Raw genomic sequence first — 11,729 nt, 5'->3', positions numbered from 1 at the left:
AGCTCGGAGCTTGTGAATCCGGGGAGAAGAGAGGGAGAAGATGGGGAAAGGAGAGAGAGAGAGGCGAGGAAAAGAAGGGAAAGAGATAGGTGAGGTATAGAGAGAGGGGAGAAAGAGAAGAATTGTCACAAAATCCGAATGACAACGGAATAGAAGATCGGCTCAGGCGGACCGAAGCCGAAAGTTGGAATCGATTGGAGTTGCGGATGATTTTGTGCCTCGGCTCGGTCTTTACACTTCTGCTACTGGAGTCACTCTCTGACTCTGTCGCTCATTACCACTTCCTTACTCTCTTTGTTCTTTTCCCCCTTTCTATTGATTGATTCTACGGAGTATATTCTAGCAAAATGACATTTCTTTCAGTATTCCCCATATCACCGCCAGCCACCGACGCCCATCGGAGGTGGCCGGTCGGGTGAACGGGAAACTCACTGACACTTTTCCGCCGGGGTAAAGGAATGGACGTGCATAAGATCAGATGTCTATTTGATTACTTTAATCAATATTGTACTATGTAGTATTCTAACATACTAATATACTGCTGTAGTACATCATGGTAGTTCAATAAAGAGAGAATATACAATTCACATGCAACCAGACACGTGCCGGTGGAGCATGACTTCATTAGATCATTCGATCGACATTAATACACTATGTAATACTACTAGTAGTAGTATCCTTATCCTTAGGATAACCCATATATCCTTGCCTGAGCATTCAAGAGTTCGTTTCAAAAATTACAACTTCTGTCAACGTTCAATCCCTTACAGGACCAACAGGGCAGCCAGACCCATAGCGCCGACAGCCCCAGTGCCGACGGTGGCCATGGGGTGAGCAGCACCAGTGCTGGTCGAGGGAGCGCTGCCAGAGCCGGTACCAGTGCTGCTGTTGTCACCAGAGCCGGAACCAGAGCTAGACTCGCTGCCGGAGCCGCTGCCAGAGCCGGTCTCGGTCGAGCTGGAGCTAGAGCCGGTGGTGGTCATGGTCATCATGGTGGAGTTGGTGCCAGTGGCATCGGTGCCAGTAGCGGTGGCAGTGCCAGTGCTGTCGCTACCCTCAGAGCCGGTCGTGCTGTCGGTGCTGGTACCGGTGGCATTACTGTCGGTGCCGGTCGCAGTGCTGTCGGTGCCAGTGGCAGTAGCAGTGGCCGATCCAGAGCCAGATCCAGAGCCAGAGCCAGTACCGGTGGCAGTGCCAGTGCTGTCGCCGTCGGTGCCAGTCTTGGTAGAGTCAGAGCCAGAGCCAGAGCCGGTGCTGGTGCTGGAACCGGAACCGGAACCAGAGCTGGAGCCAGAGGAGCCGTCTAGGAATGAAAGGTTAGCGACATGTTTGTATCAAATCAAGTCATGCAGGGAAACATACTAGGGCACTTCTCCAGAGCCATCTTCAACACCTTCTCGGCGTCGTCACTAGGGCAGGCCTCCTTGGTGCAGTCGCGGATACCGAAGGAGTAGTCCTCGCTCTTGCACAGGCAGGCCATGTCACCGGACTTGCAGTTCAGCTCAGAAGCCTTGTCGTTCATGTTGTTGACACACATGGTCTATCGCGAGTCAGGTTAATATCTGCAGTCCCACCGTATGTAAACATGTACAGGATCCACTTACAGCACATTCTGTGGCAGAGACATCGGCGGCAGAAACCATACCGAGGGCGACCAGAAGGGCCAGAACAACGGGAGAGAAAGTCTTCATCTTGATAAGAGGTAATGTGAAGATGGAAGAAGGGATAATATGAGATGGGATGGGGAGGGGATGGGGTAGGGGATGGGAGGTGTAGGTGTGAAGCAGAGGAAGGAGACGACCAGTCACTTGCAGGTTCGGCGCTGGGTCTCTTATAGAGAAGGAAATTGGGATCAAATCAAAGCTGAGAACCAAACTTTACCTTTGAGGTAATTGAGCAACGCTAGCAGCGTCTAATATACCGAGCACCCATGCTCGGCCGTGGAGACGCGAGCATGATCGGCCGTGCGAGTGCGAGTGCGAGTTGCCCGGCACGATGCATCGTGTTGTTGTTTGCTTTTCCTTTTTGCTTTCAGTTTCTCTTTTGCCTCCTACGGTGTGCTGCAGGATCTTGCATCCTGTGTCCTACCTGCATAGAGTGCTACCTGGCCAACGTGGCTGGTCCTGTACGCAGTAAGGCGATTTGATTTGGCCACGGTCCTGCAAATGGTTCCTGGCCAGCTTCATGAAGTCATCGAGTTACAGGGGTAGCCAGGAATTGACCCTGCGGATACTCCGTACCACCGGATGAAATGAATTGAATTCTCAGATCTCCAATCTCGATTAGGAGCTGATCGTCCGGGATTCTCAATGCTAACCCCGACGTCGATCCCTATAGGCTCGTCTGATTTGTCCAGGGTCTCTGTAGGGCACTAAGGGGGGGCTGGATAAGCCACTATCGAATGCTGTGAGATCAGATTGAATTTGATGACGGAGTAAATTTGAAATTAAAGTGGATTTGAGCCAATCATTGGTGAGATGCTGGCTTGGTGGAGAAGAAGGTCGTCTTTTTGAGTTTGATGTTTCCCTGGCAAACCGGGGGAGCTCAAAGGGAAAAAGCTATCGTAGGCATACGGAGTACTCCCGGTCGAGAGATCAAAGTGTACTCCGTACTCTTGGTCCATCCAGGCTGCAAAGTAACGGTGGGTCATGATGATTCCATTCAGACGGGTAACACAGTGCTAACGATATCTCCATGACGTACCGGGAGAACACAACTTACACTTGAATCCAGTAGAACTAATCAGGCTATCTCATCGGGCACAAATTTCACTCAAACTGAAACTAAAACTAAAAGCCGACAAGGCGAAGAAAACAAAAACCAAGGCAGTGCCGATCTGCAGCGCCACCTGGGGGCAACCCTAACTACTAGTTTGATGGATACGTCGTCCGATCGCCACTATTGATCCCTCGTCACCGCTAGTGTGGCTGATTTGTGGCTAAGACTGCGCTGGAACTGCTGGATCTGTGCTCGCTTCGGTATTTGATTTGATTAATGTTGATCGTATGATTCTGCCTACTCCGAGTCTACTCCGTAACTGTGCTCTCCTCCGTACAAAGAGGGAAGATGGACGCGACATGCTGCTGGTGTGCAGTTACCCCCCACGAATTACGGAGTAGAGGTTACTTGAATCTTTCTTTCTCTCATTTGATTCCCCTCACTCTAGGGGAACTTCAGAGAGGAATTCTGGCAGTCAAACTAGGTCGATGTTGAAGTAAAGTTGAAATTGATATTGCGCCATTCGTAGCTCACCATGCATCACTCGGATCCTCCTCCACCTCGTCTTTCCAACATCGTCCAGTGACAGATAAATGATTGAGAAAAATGCCCGGCGATCATATCTGTCCTTCTTGCTCAAAAACATACCAGCGCCGTAGGTGAACGCGACCGGTGTTTCATTCCCAACCCTCCAAACTGACCAGACAAGACGACCTCCTCCAACGCCACAGACGGCGTTGTCTCCGACCGAAGAAATCGACGCGTCGCAAAGCATGCGACGCTTGTGTACAAGCAAAAACCAAATGCAGCTATGCCCACCCATGCGCGCGATGTGTCGACCGGGGACTTTCCTGTGTTTATGCCTCTGCTTCTGCTTCTGCCGCGCAGCCAGGTCCAAGCAACAACAAAGCTTTTTCGCCGTTATCAACCCCTAGCTTCACCCCCGTTCAACCTGTCCTGCAGTTCCCCACGCAAGGGGTAACCGATTTCGTCACGACTGATGGCCCTGGCCCTGGCCCTGGTCCAGTAGGTGTACTGCCCTTGTTAGATTTTCCTGAAACAAACCTGTCGGACCTGAATCTGGATGTGGATGTGAATGCGAATACCCCCGTTGCACTACCCACATTGAGAGACCTGATTCGAATCGTGGAACAATATCCGAAATATCTCCTCCAATATGACTACATCTCGCCATTCCTTCACCGCAGCCTCTACGAACAAGATACCCCGGACATGACAACGCTCGCCCGGACATCAATGGCGGTCTGCTGCGGTAGTGCGATGGAGACAGCAGACGGTGCACGCTTTGCCCAGCAAGCCATGGAAGTCGAGCGCCAAAGACTAATCCAAATTTATCCCACATACACGTGTATGCAACAATGGGATGCTTTGCATGCGATGCTCGTGTACGAGATTCTCGAGCTGCGGGCGTCAAATAGTCGCTCGGGAGAAGAGTGGAAGCAAAGGTCATATTCCAAGGGCTTAAAGGCGCCATTCCTGGCCAAGATGGCTCAAACTTTGATTCGCTCGCATATGCATGATCAAAACACCGATCTCATGTCGGTCGCGATGCCCATGTCGCAGAAATTAGAGCACTGGGCTGTCGCGGAGACCACGCGACGCACGCTCTTCCTGGCTAATATCGTTCATTTCTTTGGCCATTGCGATCCAGAGAGTGGGTCTCCTTCGCTCTACTATGAGCCATTGGATGATGAACTGATTTTGAATATGCCACTTCCATCCAGCCATGTTTTATGGACGGCGCGCACGGAGATGGACTGGAAACTGACTATGGATTACTGCGAGCAGAACTCCTTGACCATGGCAGACATGTCCTTTAATAATATCGGCCCAGGCTGTCTGACTCTTAAGCAGGTCCTTGAAAGCTATCCACGGGACTATTTGCAGACACTACTCATCTCGAATATTGGAGTCGGTGGGTCGGACGAACTCCGGAACTTGATCATTCTATGTGCTTTGCAGCAATTTGCCTGGGGTGGACGTACTGTCTACTCCGGAAATTCGCCATCTTGATCGTCTCAGCACCTAGTATATAATTGATTTCTAAGCTGACCAGGCAACTCCGGTGCGCTTTATCAGTTCCAAGGTTGTTGTTGCTGTCCTCGTCGAACTCCGGCGGAGTTGGATGGTCGCGACCACCAAACTCCGTCAGTAACAACTTGAACCTTTTGGGGGACATGATCCTCCTAGTCCTCAATATAAATACTATACTGAATCACTTGAAATAATGGCAGAGATTCATGACAGTCAACTTGAACTTGAATATTCACACTCTCGTCTTATTGATTTCTTCCTATATCATGGTTGCTCGACTAGCCGCAATGATGAGTATCCCTGACAACTTCCACCTGCATCGCCTACCGAATCTGCTCTGCCCCATTTTGGGATACCGTGAGATTGCCGGTGCCGATGCTGGCATCCATGACACACATCCACTGAAAGAGGCATGGGGTCTACAATCCGGAATCTACACACCCAAACAACTAGTCGAGAGCTTCGCGCCCCTCCTCGACACAGTCATATTCCACCTTGGCGATGGTCCCCGAGGAACCAAACCAGCCCGCACTCAATTGCTAGAAAATATCGCTGCCAATTTGGCTACGAATACCCGTGAGGCCACCCTGCGCCTGGCAGAACCCCTCGACATCTCACGGCGAGAGATGAATGCCCAGGCTATCCGGATCGGCAAGACTCTAGTACGATGGGCTCGAGATCAAGAATCCAGCAGCAAAAGACCCGTCGATGTTGACCTCCAACTCCGTAGCTCCTGCGAGGGCCACCTTCTAACACCATTCAACGTGGATCTCATGTTCGGCGACCGCAGTCAACCGCATCTAATGCAGCTCTTCAACGAGTATATGCATCAGATGGTCCTGCTCCGCGATGCACTCTTGCCATTCCAGAATTACCAGGATGTCCTCATCCCCATCAACCGCAAAGCACGAGGTCTCCGCCATCTTGAATCCGCACGAAGCCAATTCCTAGCAGACATGCTGACCAGGCACACCACGCAGCGCAATGTTGTAACATTTGCCAAGGCACTTCTTGCGCCGGACCTCGTTCCTTCGGAGAGTGCTGGGTATGGCTTCCAGTATGCACAGGGTATTATCCTGCCCGCTTTTCTGGCCGGTGGGCCGACTGCGTTGCACTTGCTGCAGTATGTTCCTGTTCGAGTCAATGCAGCCGTGACGGATGCCGTATTTGAGTATCAGTTCGACGATTATTATTCGGCTCCTCGAGCTGAGATTCCTCCTGGCATTGAGGAAGTGATTTCCGAACCAGCCAGCTTCTCTGAGCAAGACATCCAGTTCAAAGATGGGCCTTCGATTGGTCTTGTTGACGGCTCACAAGGTGATTCACGACTCGACCAAGCTTGTCGATTAGAGATGCGATTTGAGTTGGAGGGTGGGAAGCGTATGGCTGTCGACGTGGGCCAAATCTCTCGCGGTCATCGGTACTCATACATTACAGAAGACTCCGAGTCTTCGGTCAATGGTGCAAACAATAGCAGTGCTGCTCCCAAGCCTCACCATTCCATTATTGTTCATGATGCTGTGAGCATTCTGGAAACCGCCGACTCCAGCCTCTTGGCTACAAAGGAAAAGGGCGTCCATGTCATACCGGTTGAGAACCCCTTGATTGCCTTTGCCATACTCGGTAAGCTCTACCCTGGAAATGTCGTGCTTCTGCCGAGGGGCCGAGAAATCAGCCTCGCGGATAAGGCTGGCAAAAGGTTCGAGCCAAAGTTTGTTATATGGGGTGGCGCACAGCCAGGAGGGCTGAAAGGGGTATTTTAGATAGCAAGGCTACACAGTTGCACTCTGTACGGAGTAAGATTACATAAATTGTAATCTCACTATTGGTATTAAAAAAAAACTCTAAACACAAGACTGGGACCTTTGAGATCATTCTATGCACATGCTTCTTTTGTTGGTCAGGGATGATGTGGTGGCGCTAGTCTGAAATTCGTGAGGCCCTACTAATTCACTATCCATGGTGGGACAATACTACCTCGTATCAGTAGTGAGATCTCGTCTCAGCTTATTTTTGAGGTTTCGCTCCAAACCTCTATTTTAACGCTTTCTAGATGTAAGATGGAACAGTGGCATACTACTAGTCTGCTACTCGTAGTCGTTCATTGTTGAAAGAGACCGAAGATCTTAAATCCATCGATAGCCCTGGAGAAACGAGCAATAGTTAGTACCCCGTAGTTACTACTGACTACTACTACGAATACCGGCAATCTCCGCCCAGAGCCCGTGGCACTGGTCATATTTCAATGTTGTAGTATATAGGCATTCATCTACCGAAGGCATCTGCAGGCTTGCATTCCGCCATGAACTCCTAATTGTAACTAGGTTTACTCCATACTAGGCCTTAGCTGACGATTCAGATTCAAATCCGGGACCTGCCATCAACGCAGACCTAGGCGGTCGAATTTCAACCACAAATAAGGCACCCGAATTACCGGCCCCCCCCCACGCGCACCACCCAAGACCTCCACCTGGGCACGTTAAGACTTTCCAAGAGTAGCCTAAGACCTAAGAGTGGTAACCAAGACAGGCAGCAGGATTAGTCAACCAATTGACAGCTGCGAATAAACCTTAACTTTCTTAAGCTTCGATGTCTTTTAACTGTTAATTTCCAGGGTTGACGTCTGGGACGCGTACTCCGTACACTACGCCTTTTTCCAAAGGTTTAGAAGGGACCTTGGAGACAGTATTAGGTGCCAGCATAACAGTATTCCAGAAACTGGCTCAACTGTACGGATTACTCCGTATATACAATATCCTACTCAATCTTCCCAAATACAGAGTGTAACAGTAAATTTCTGTCAGAATTTACCCGTTGCCGATCACCTATCACCGACCAACCGTTCAATTCGAACTGCATCAGAAACACGGAACTTGGATCCGAGACCAAATCTGAAGATCGACTTGTTTGTCTCGGAGATATCGCAAAATCGAGTACAATAGAGGGCAGACAAGTGCGCTTCAACCCGAACAACCGACCACTATTTTCCAACGGTGGTCGGGCAAATGTTACTGGTGCGATCGCAATCCCACTGTACATACATATGTCAGGATGGAGACGCCGTATTGAACCCGTATTGAAAATGAAATTGAAATCATGATATACCGAGCCTACAATTGGTCAATCCGTTCTCCGTAGTTATTCTATCGAAAGGCTTAACCTCGGTGAAACATTTTCACGACCGTTCAATGGGTGGGTCTCCGGCTCGATCGGACCGAGTTGTATCGGAGAGCGAAAAAAAAATATTTCTTCACTCGCTCTCCACTCCTTCTGAGAGGCCTCATTGGGCAAAAAGTTGACCGACGCAGGGGTCGAACCTGCAATCTCTTGATTCGTAGTCAAGCGCCTTGCCATTGGGCCAGCCGGCCTGATTGATGAAGACTACATGCGATGATATGCCTCATGGTTGACTGACTATTCTCTGTAGAATTCTCTGTAGAGGGAAACCATATCTGGTACTAGTACTAGGTTATGATACGTGTATAAGGCAGGTTCAGTTCGATCAATCAATACATGTCTCGTATTTTGGATAAGTAGTTACACATAGACGTCTATAGCTAAGAATATACAATATGGACACAAGGAAATGATGCTCGTTATGCACGCTGACTCCGTGAGGGCCCCGGAACCTGAAGGCCCAGGGGAATGGGGGGGAAAAAAGAAACCAAATAAGAAAAATTTGCTGCCGTCCTGCGCCCGCGCCTGAAAATGTGAATCATGAAGAAGAGATAACCTTATACGTCGGGTTGCGAAAGCTGAATCTCAGGAACCATGAGCTGGGCCTTCTCGGAAGGAAAGCCCTCCTCAAGACAGGACGGGTTAGAGAGGGAGGATCGTCGACGATTGCAGCGCTTCTTGCACAGACCCATGCGAACAGAGACGGACATAATGACGTGGCCGACGCAGAAACCGACCAGGCAAGCGACCAGGCCGGCTCCGACTCCTAGCATTGCGGGCAGAATGACGGGGCGAATCAGACGCATGAAAGAGTTCTTTTGGTGGTAATCGTGGGGACGACGGTGACCGTGGTGGCCACGTCCATCGGAGGGAGCGTTGTGGGTGGATGGTGACCAGTAGGGAGAGAAGATATACCCAACTTGGTTCTGGGACTCGGATTCGGGCGAGGATGCGGATGCGGATGCGGATGTAGATGTAGATTCGGGCACTTTTTCAGAGGCTGGCTTGACTTGAGCCTCTGTAGATTTTTCGGAGGATGACAAGTCCGGCTTGTCTTTTTGGTTGAAGAAGGTATTGACTTGGGACTGCCAGAACTTCATCTGCCATGGTCTCGGTCTGCGAGATCCCCGGGGTGAGTCTAGTCGAATGCGAGTAATACGATGGGTACCATCAGGGTGATCGAGCAGATCGAGGGCCACCGAATTGGGAGTGACAGGGCGGCCTTCTTGGTCGAGGAGGTCGACACGAATGCGAAGAATTTCGTTCTTTGATCCATTTTCCCCAGCGGGAATGGGACGGGCTTTGATGGAATAGGAGACCTTAATATCCTCTTGTTCAATAGGAATATTGCGATGGGTTTCATATAAAGGCGCATGCAGTTGCATTGACATAGTTGGTGGGAAGACCTTGTCGTCGTTGGCATAAAGTGAGCCATTTTGAATGGCCCATTTGATAGACTGTAAGATGGGTGAGTTTTGCTGGACATTGAAGAGAATCGAAAGTTGGCGGGTTCAGGTTGTTTCTTGATACTTACCAGATATGTTTCGACTGGATTTTCGGGCTCCAAAGTAGGAAGATAAGGTAGTTTCAGTTCGTGGGAAGAAGCATAAGGTAGAGCCGATGCGATCGCACCAGCAATCCAGATGGGTGACCAGTGGAATTTCATGATGGAGAGAGTGAAAAAGAGAGGAAAGATAGGAAGGATGGGAGGATAGAAGGCAAAACAAAGAGAAGGGTCCAACAGAGGATAAATAGAGCCAACGAGAGAGGCGGAGGTAAGTAAAAAGAGGGGGCCAAAGTAAAGCAAAATAATGTAGTGTAGTTGGCCCCGGGTCCAAGAAGCGGGGGGGGGGGATGAAAGAGAAATACGAGTCGGGCCAGTACGAGGCTGAGATGAAGGTACGAAAGGAAAGCAAACGGGAACTAAACTAGTGAGATGGTGCAGGGTTTTTAATCTGGGATTCGTGATGAACTTTTCGAATGATGAAATATGGATGCCTGTCACCACATTTCGGCGAGACATGGGACGGGCTGGTTTGAGCTAATTTCAATTTGGGTATGGGGCAATAAGGTTCTGTTGTGTACGCAGTATAATACTCTAGTAGGCACTCCGTGCTGTATTTGTCTTTCACGGTTATTTTGGGCTGTTTTAGAGTGACGGGCAAGCTTTTCCTTGCGACGATGCACGGCTAATGATTGGGGCTTTCGGCCCCAATTTGATGGGGACAAAAGGGTCTAACAACTGCGAAGCTTGGCGGAGTCCAGATTATTTTTGGACTCGGAACTGGCACACTAAGCTGATCATCCACATTCCCTGTCGTTTTTCTTGCGATCGACACGGTGTTGCTGAAGTGGAGGTCGCTAGTCCACTCATAGCAACCGAACCCCCGAGGCATACAACTACGGACGTAAAAAAAGAAAAAAAAAAAAAAAAAAAAGTAGGCAATTGAGAAGGACAAGATTGGTTCATGTCTCACTCTTGATTAGGCACTCGGTAGCAGACTTTTAGTTACTTTCTAGTAGTTATTGCCTCGTCCTTTCTTACCCCTGAGTGGGAAGGGGGCGCAGTCCCAACCTGATGCATGCCGAGCTTTTTAATGCATGCCGAGTGTTGTCCCATACGGAGTACTTCTCTTCCTCTCTCTCTCTCTCTCCTTTACCTCTCTCTAGCTAAACTGCACCCACGGGATCTCCGAGACATCGTATCTCGATGGGAGCTTGCAGCCGAGGCCTTGGCGGGAGATCGGGAACTAAAACTCCTCCGTAGGATTAAGCATGACATTGGTCCATGGATTGCCTAGGTATGGGATTATGGGATTTTGGCTATTATTGGTTCCTATCTAAATATACAATGCAAACCTCCTACTTCATAATTAATCTGACCAAAAACTTGAACCCGACCCAATTCAACAGCCCCCGCCCCGACCCAACCCCAAGGTAACCCTGGCCCCTACGTCCACCATGTGAAGCCCTGCAGCTGAAGTTGCCTCTTATCACCCGATCGGCCCCATTGGTCAAATATTTCCACATGGACATAGGAACTGGCCACTAACCCTTTGGAATCGACAAACTGTACTCCATACGGAGGAGTTGTTTGTCAGTTACTGTATGTGAAATACCGTATCCTTGCCGTATCAACCCTCCCACCCTTTTCAAGCCACAAGCCTTTCTTCCCAGCCTTATGGTTGACACGGCTGAAACTCCCGTCCGGCTTCTCCATTGGGTGAGTGCTTGTAGTGCTGTGCTGGGGTGGGATTTGCGAGATGGGTGGGCTGCAGGTTCAAGTTGTGTTGCAAATATTGCATCTCACTTTGGTACAAAGTACGAGGGGTCCAATGAAGTATTCCCTGCTTTATGGTACATACGATGATGGTCTATGTCCTATTATGGGCAGCTTCACGCTATGTATATACAGTACAGATATGTTGTATCGCGCAATACGTGGCCACCATTGGTCAAAGCTATCGGGAATATGGAGCAGTCTGCCAGACCCGACAGCAGCGGGGGTTATCGCTAGCACCTAGTAGGTAGATGGTGCCATTTCCAATGCTTATGAGTTATCCGCGGGTTTAAAGGTTCAAGTTAAGGCCCGCGATGGTCTCGGGGTCCTTCTACCTAAGTATACAAAACAATCCTGTATTGTGTGAGCGATCGTCACTGTGCTGGTGCTATTGTCGAACTTAAAGGACCTTCCAAGGTTGGGGATCTTGGGACTTTTACTACCAGTACTACTTACTACCTGGGTAGTTAGTAGGTACACCGTGACCTCAGGCTGATTA

The 11,729-nt window shown here is 49.7% G+C and overlaps 4 protein-coding genes across 4 annotated transcripts; 2 read left to right on the top strand and 2 right to left on the bottom strand.

Annotated features, from left to right (window-relative positions):
- Positions 1–764: 764 nt before the first annotated feature.
- N7533_009865 (CFEM domain-containing protein) lies at positions 765–1,691 on the bottom strand (the record flags this gene model as incomplete). Its single annotated transcript, XM_057106515.1, has 3 exons — positions 765–1,303; positions 1,363–1,540; positions 1,605–1,691. 3 exons carry the CDS (start codon positions 1,689–1,691, stop codon positions 765–767), a joined length of 804 nt encoding a protein of 267 aa, XP_056957964.1.
- A 1,562-nt stretch (positions 1,692–3,253) lies between these two features.
- On the top strand, positions 3,254–4,752 carry N7533_009864 (Zn(II)2Cys6 transcription factor domain-containing protein; the record flags this gene model as incomplete). Its single annotated transcript, XM_057106514.1, has 2 exons — positions 3,254–3,300; positions 3,423–4,752. 2 exons carry the CDS (start codon positions 3,254–3,256, stop codon positions 4,750–4,752), a joined length of 1,377 nt encoding a protein of 458 aa, XP_056957963.1.
- Positions 4,753–5,039: 287 nt separating this feature from the next.
- N7533_009863 (uncharacterized protein) lies at positions 5,040–6,536 on the top strand (the record flags this gene model as incomplete). Its single annotated transcript, XM_057106513.1, has 1 exon — positions 5,040–6,536. The coding sequence occupies one exon, from the start codon at positions 5,040–5,042 to the stop codon at positions 6,534–6,536; it is 1,497 nt and encodes a 498-aa protein (XP_056957962.1).
- A 1,971-nt stretch (positions 6,537–8,507) lies between these two features.
- N7533_009862 (uncharacterized protein) lies at positions 8,508–9,616 on the bottom strand (the record flags this gene model as incomplete). The annotated part of the gene is made up of 2 exons (XM_057106512.1): positions 8,508–9,407; positions 9,485–9,616. The coding sequence occupies 2 exons, from the start codon at positions 9,614–9,616 to the stop codon at positions 8,508–8,510; spliced, it is 1,032 nt and encodes a 343-aa protein (XP_056957961.1).
- Between the last annotated feature and the right edge of the window lie 2,113 nt (positions 9,617–11,729).

Source organism: Penicillium manginii (assembly GCF_028828005.1).
Source record: "Penicillium manginii strain IBT 31320 chromosome Unknown utg000006l:1.0-4164085.0:1.0-4166146.0, whole genome shotgun sequence".
Lineage (NCBI taxonomy): Eukaryota > Fungi > Ascomycota > Eurotiomycetes > Eurotiales > Aspergillaceae > Penicillium > Penicillium manginii.
The sequence above is the reverse complement of the archived record's forward strand: the minus strand, read 5'-3'. Positions and strand labels throughout refer to the sequence as shown.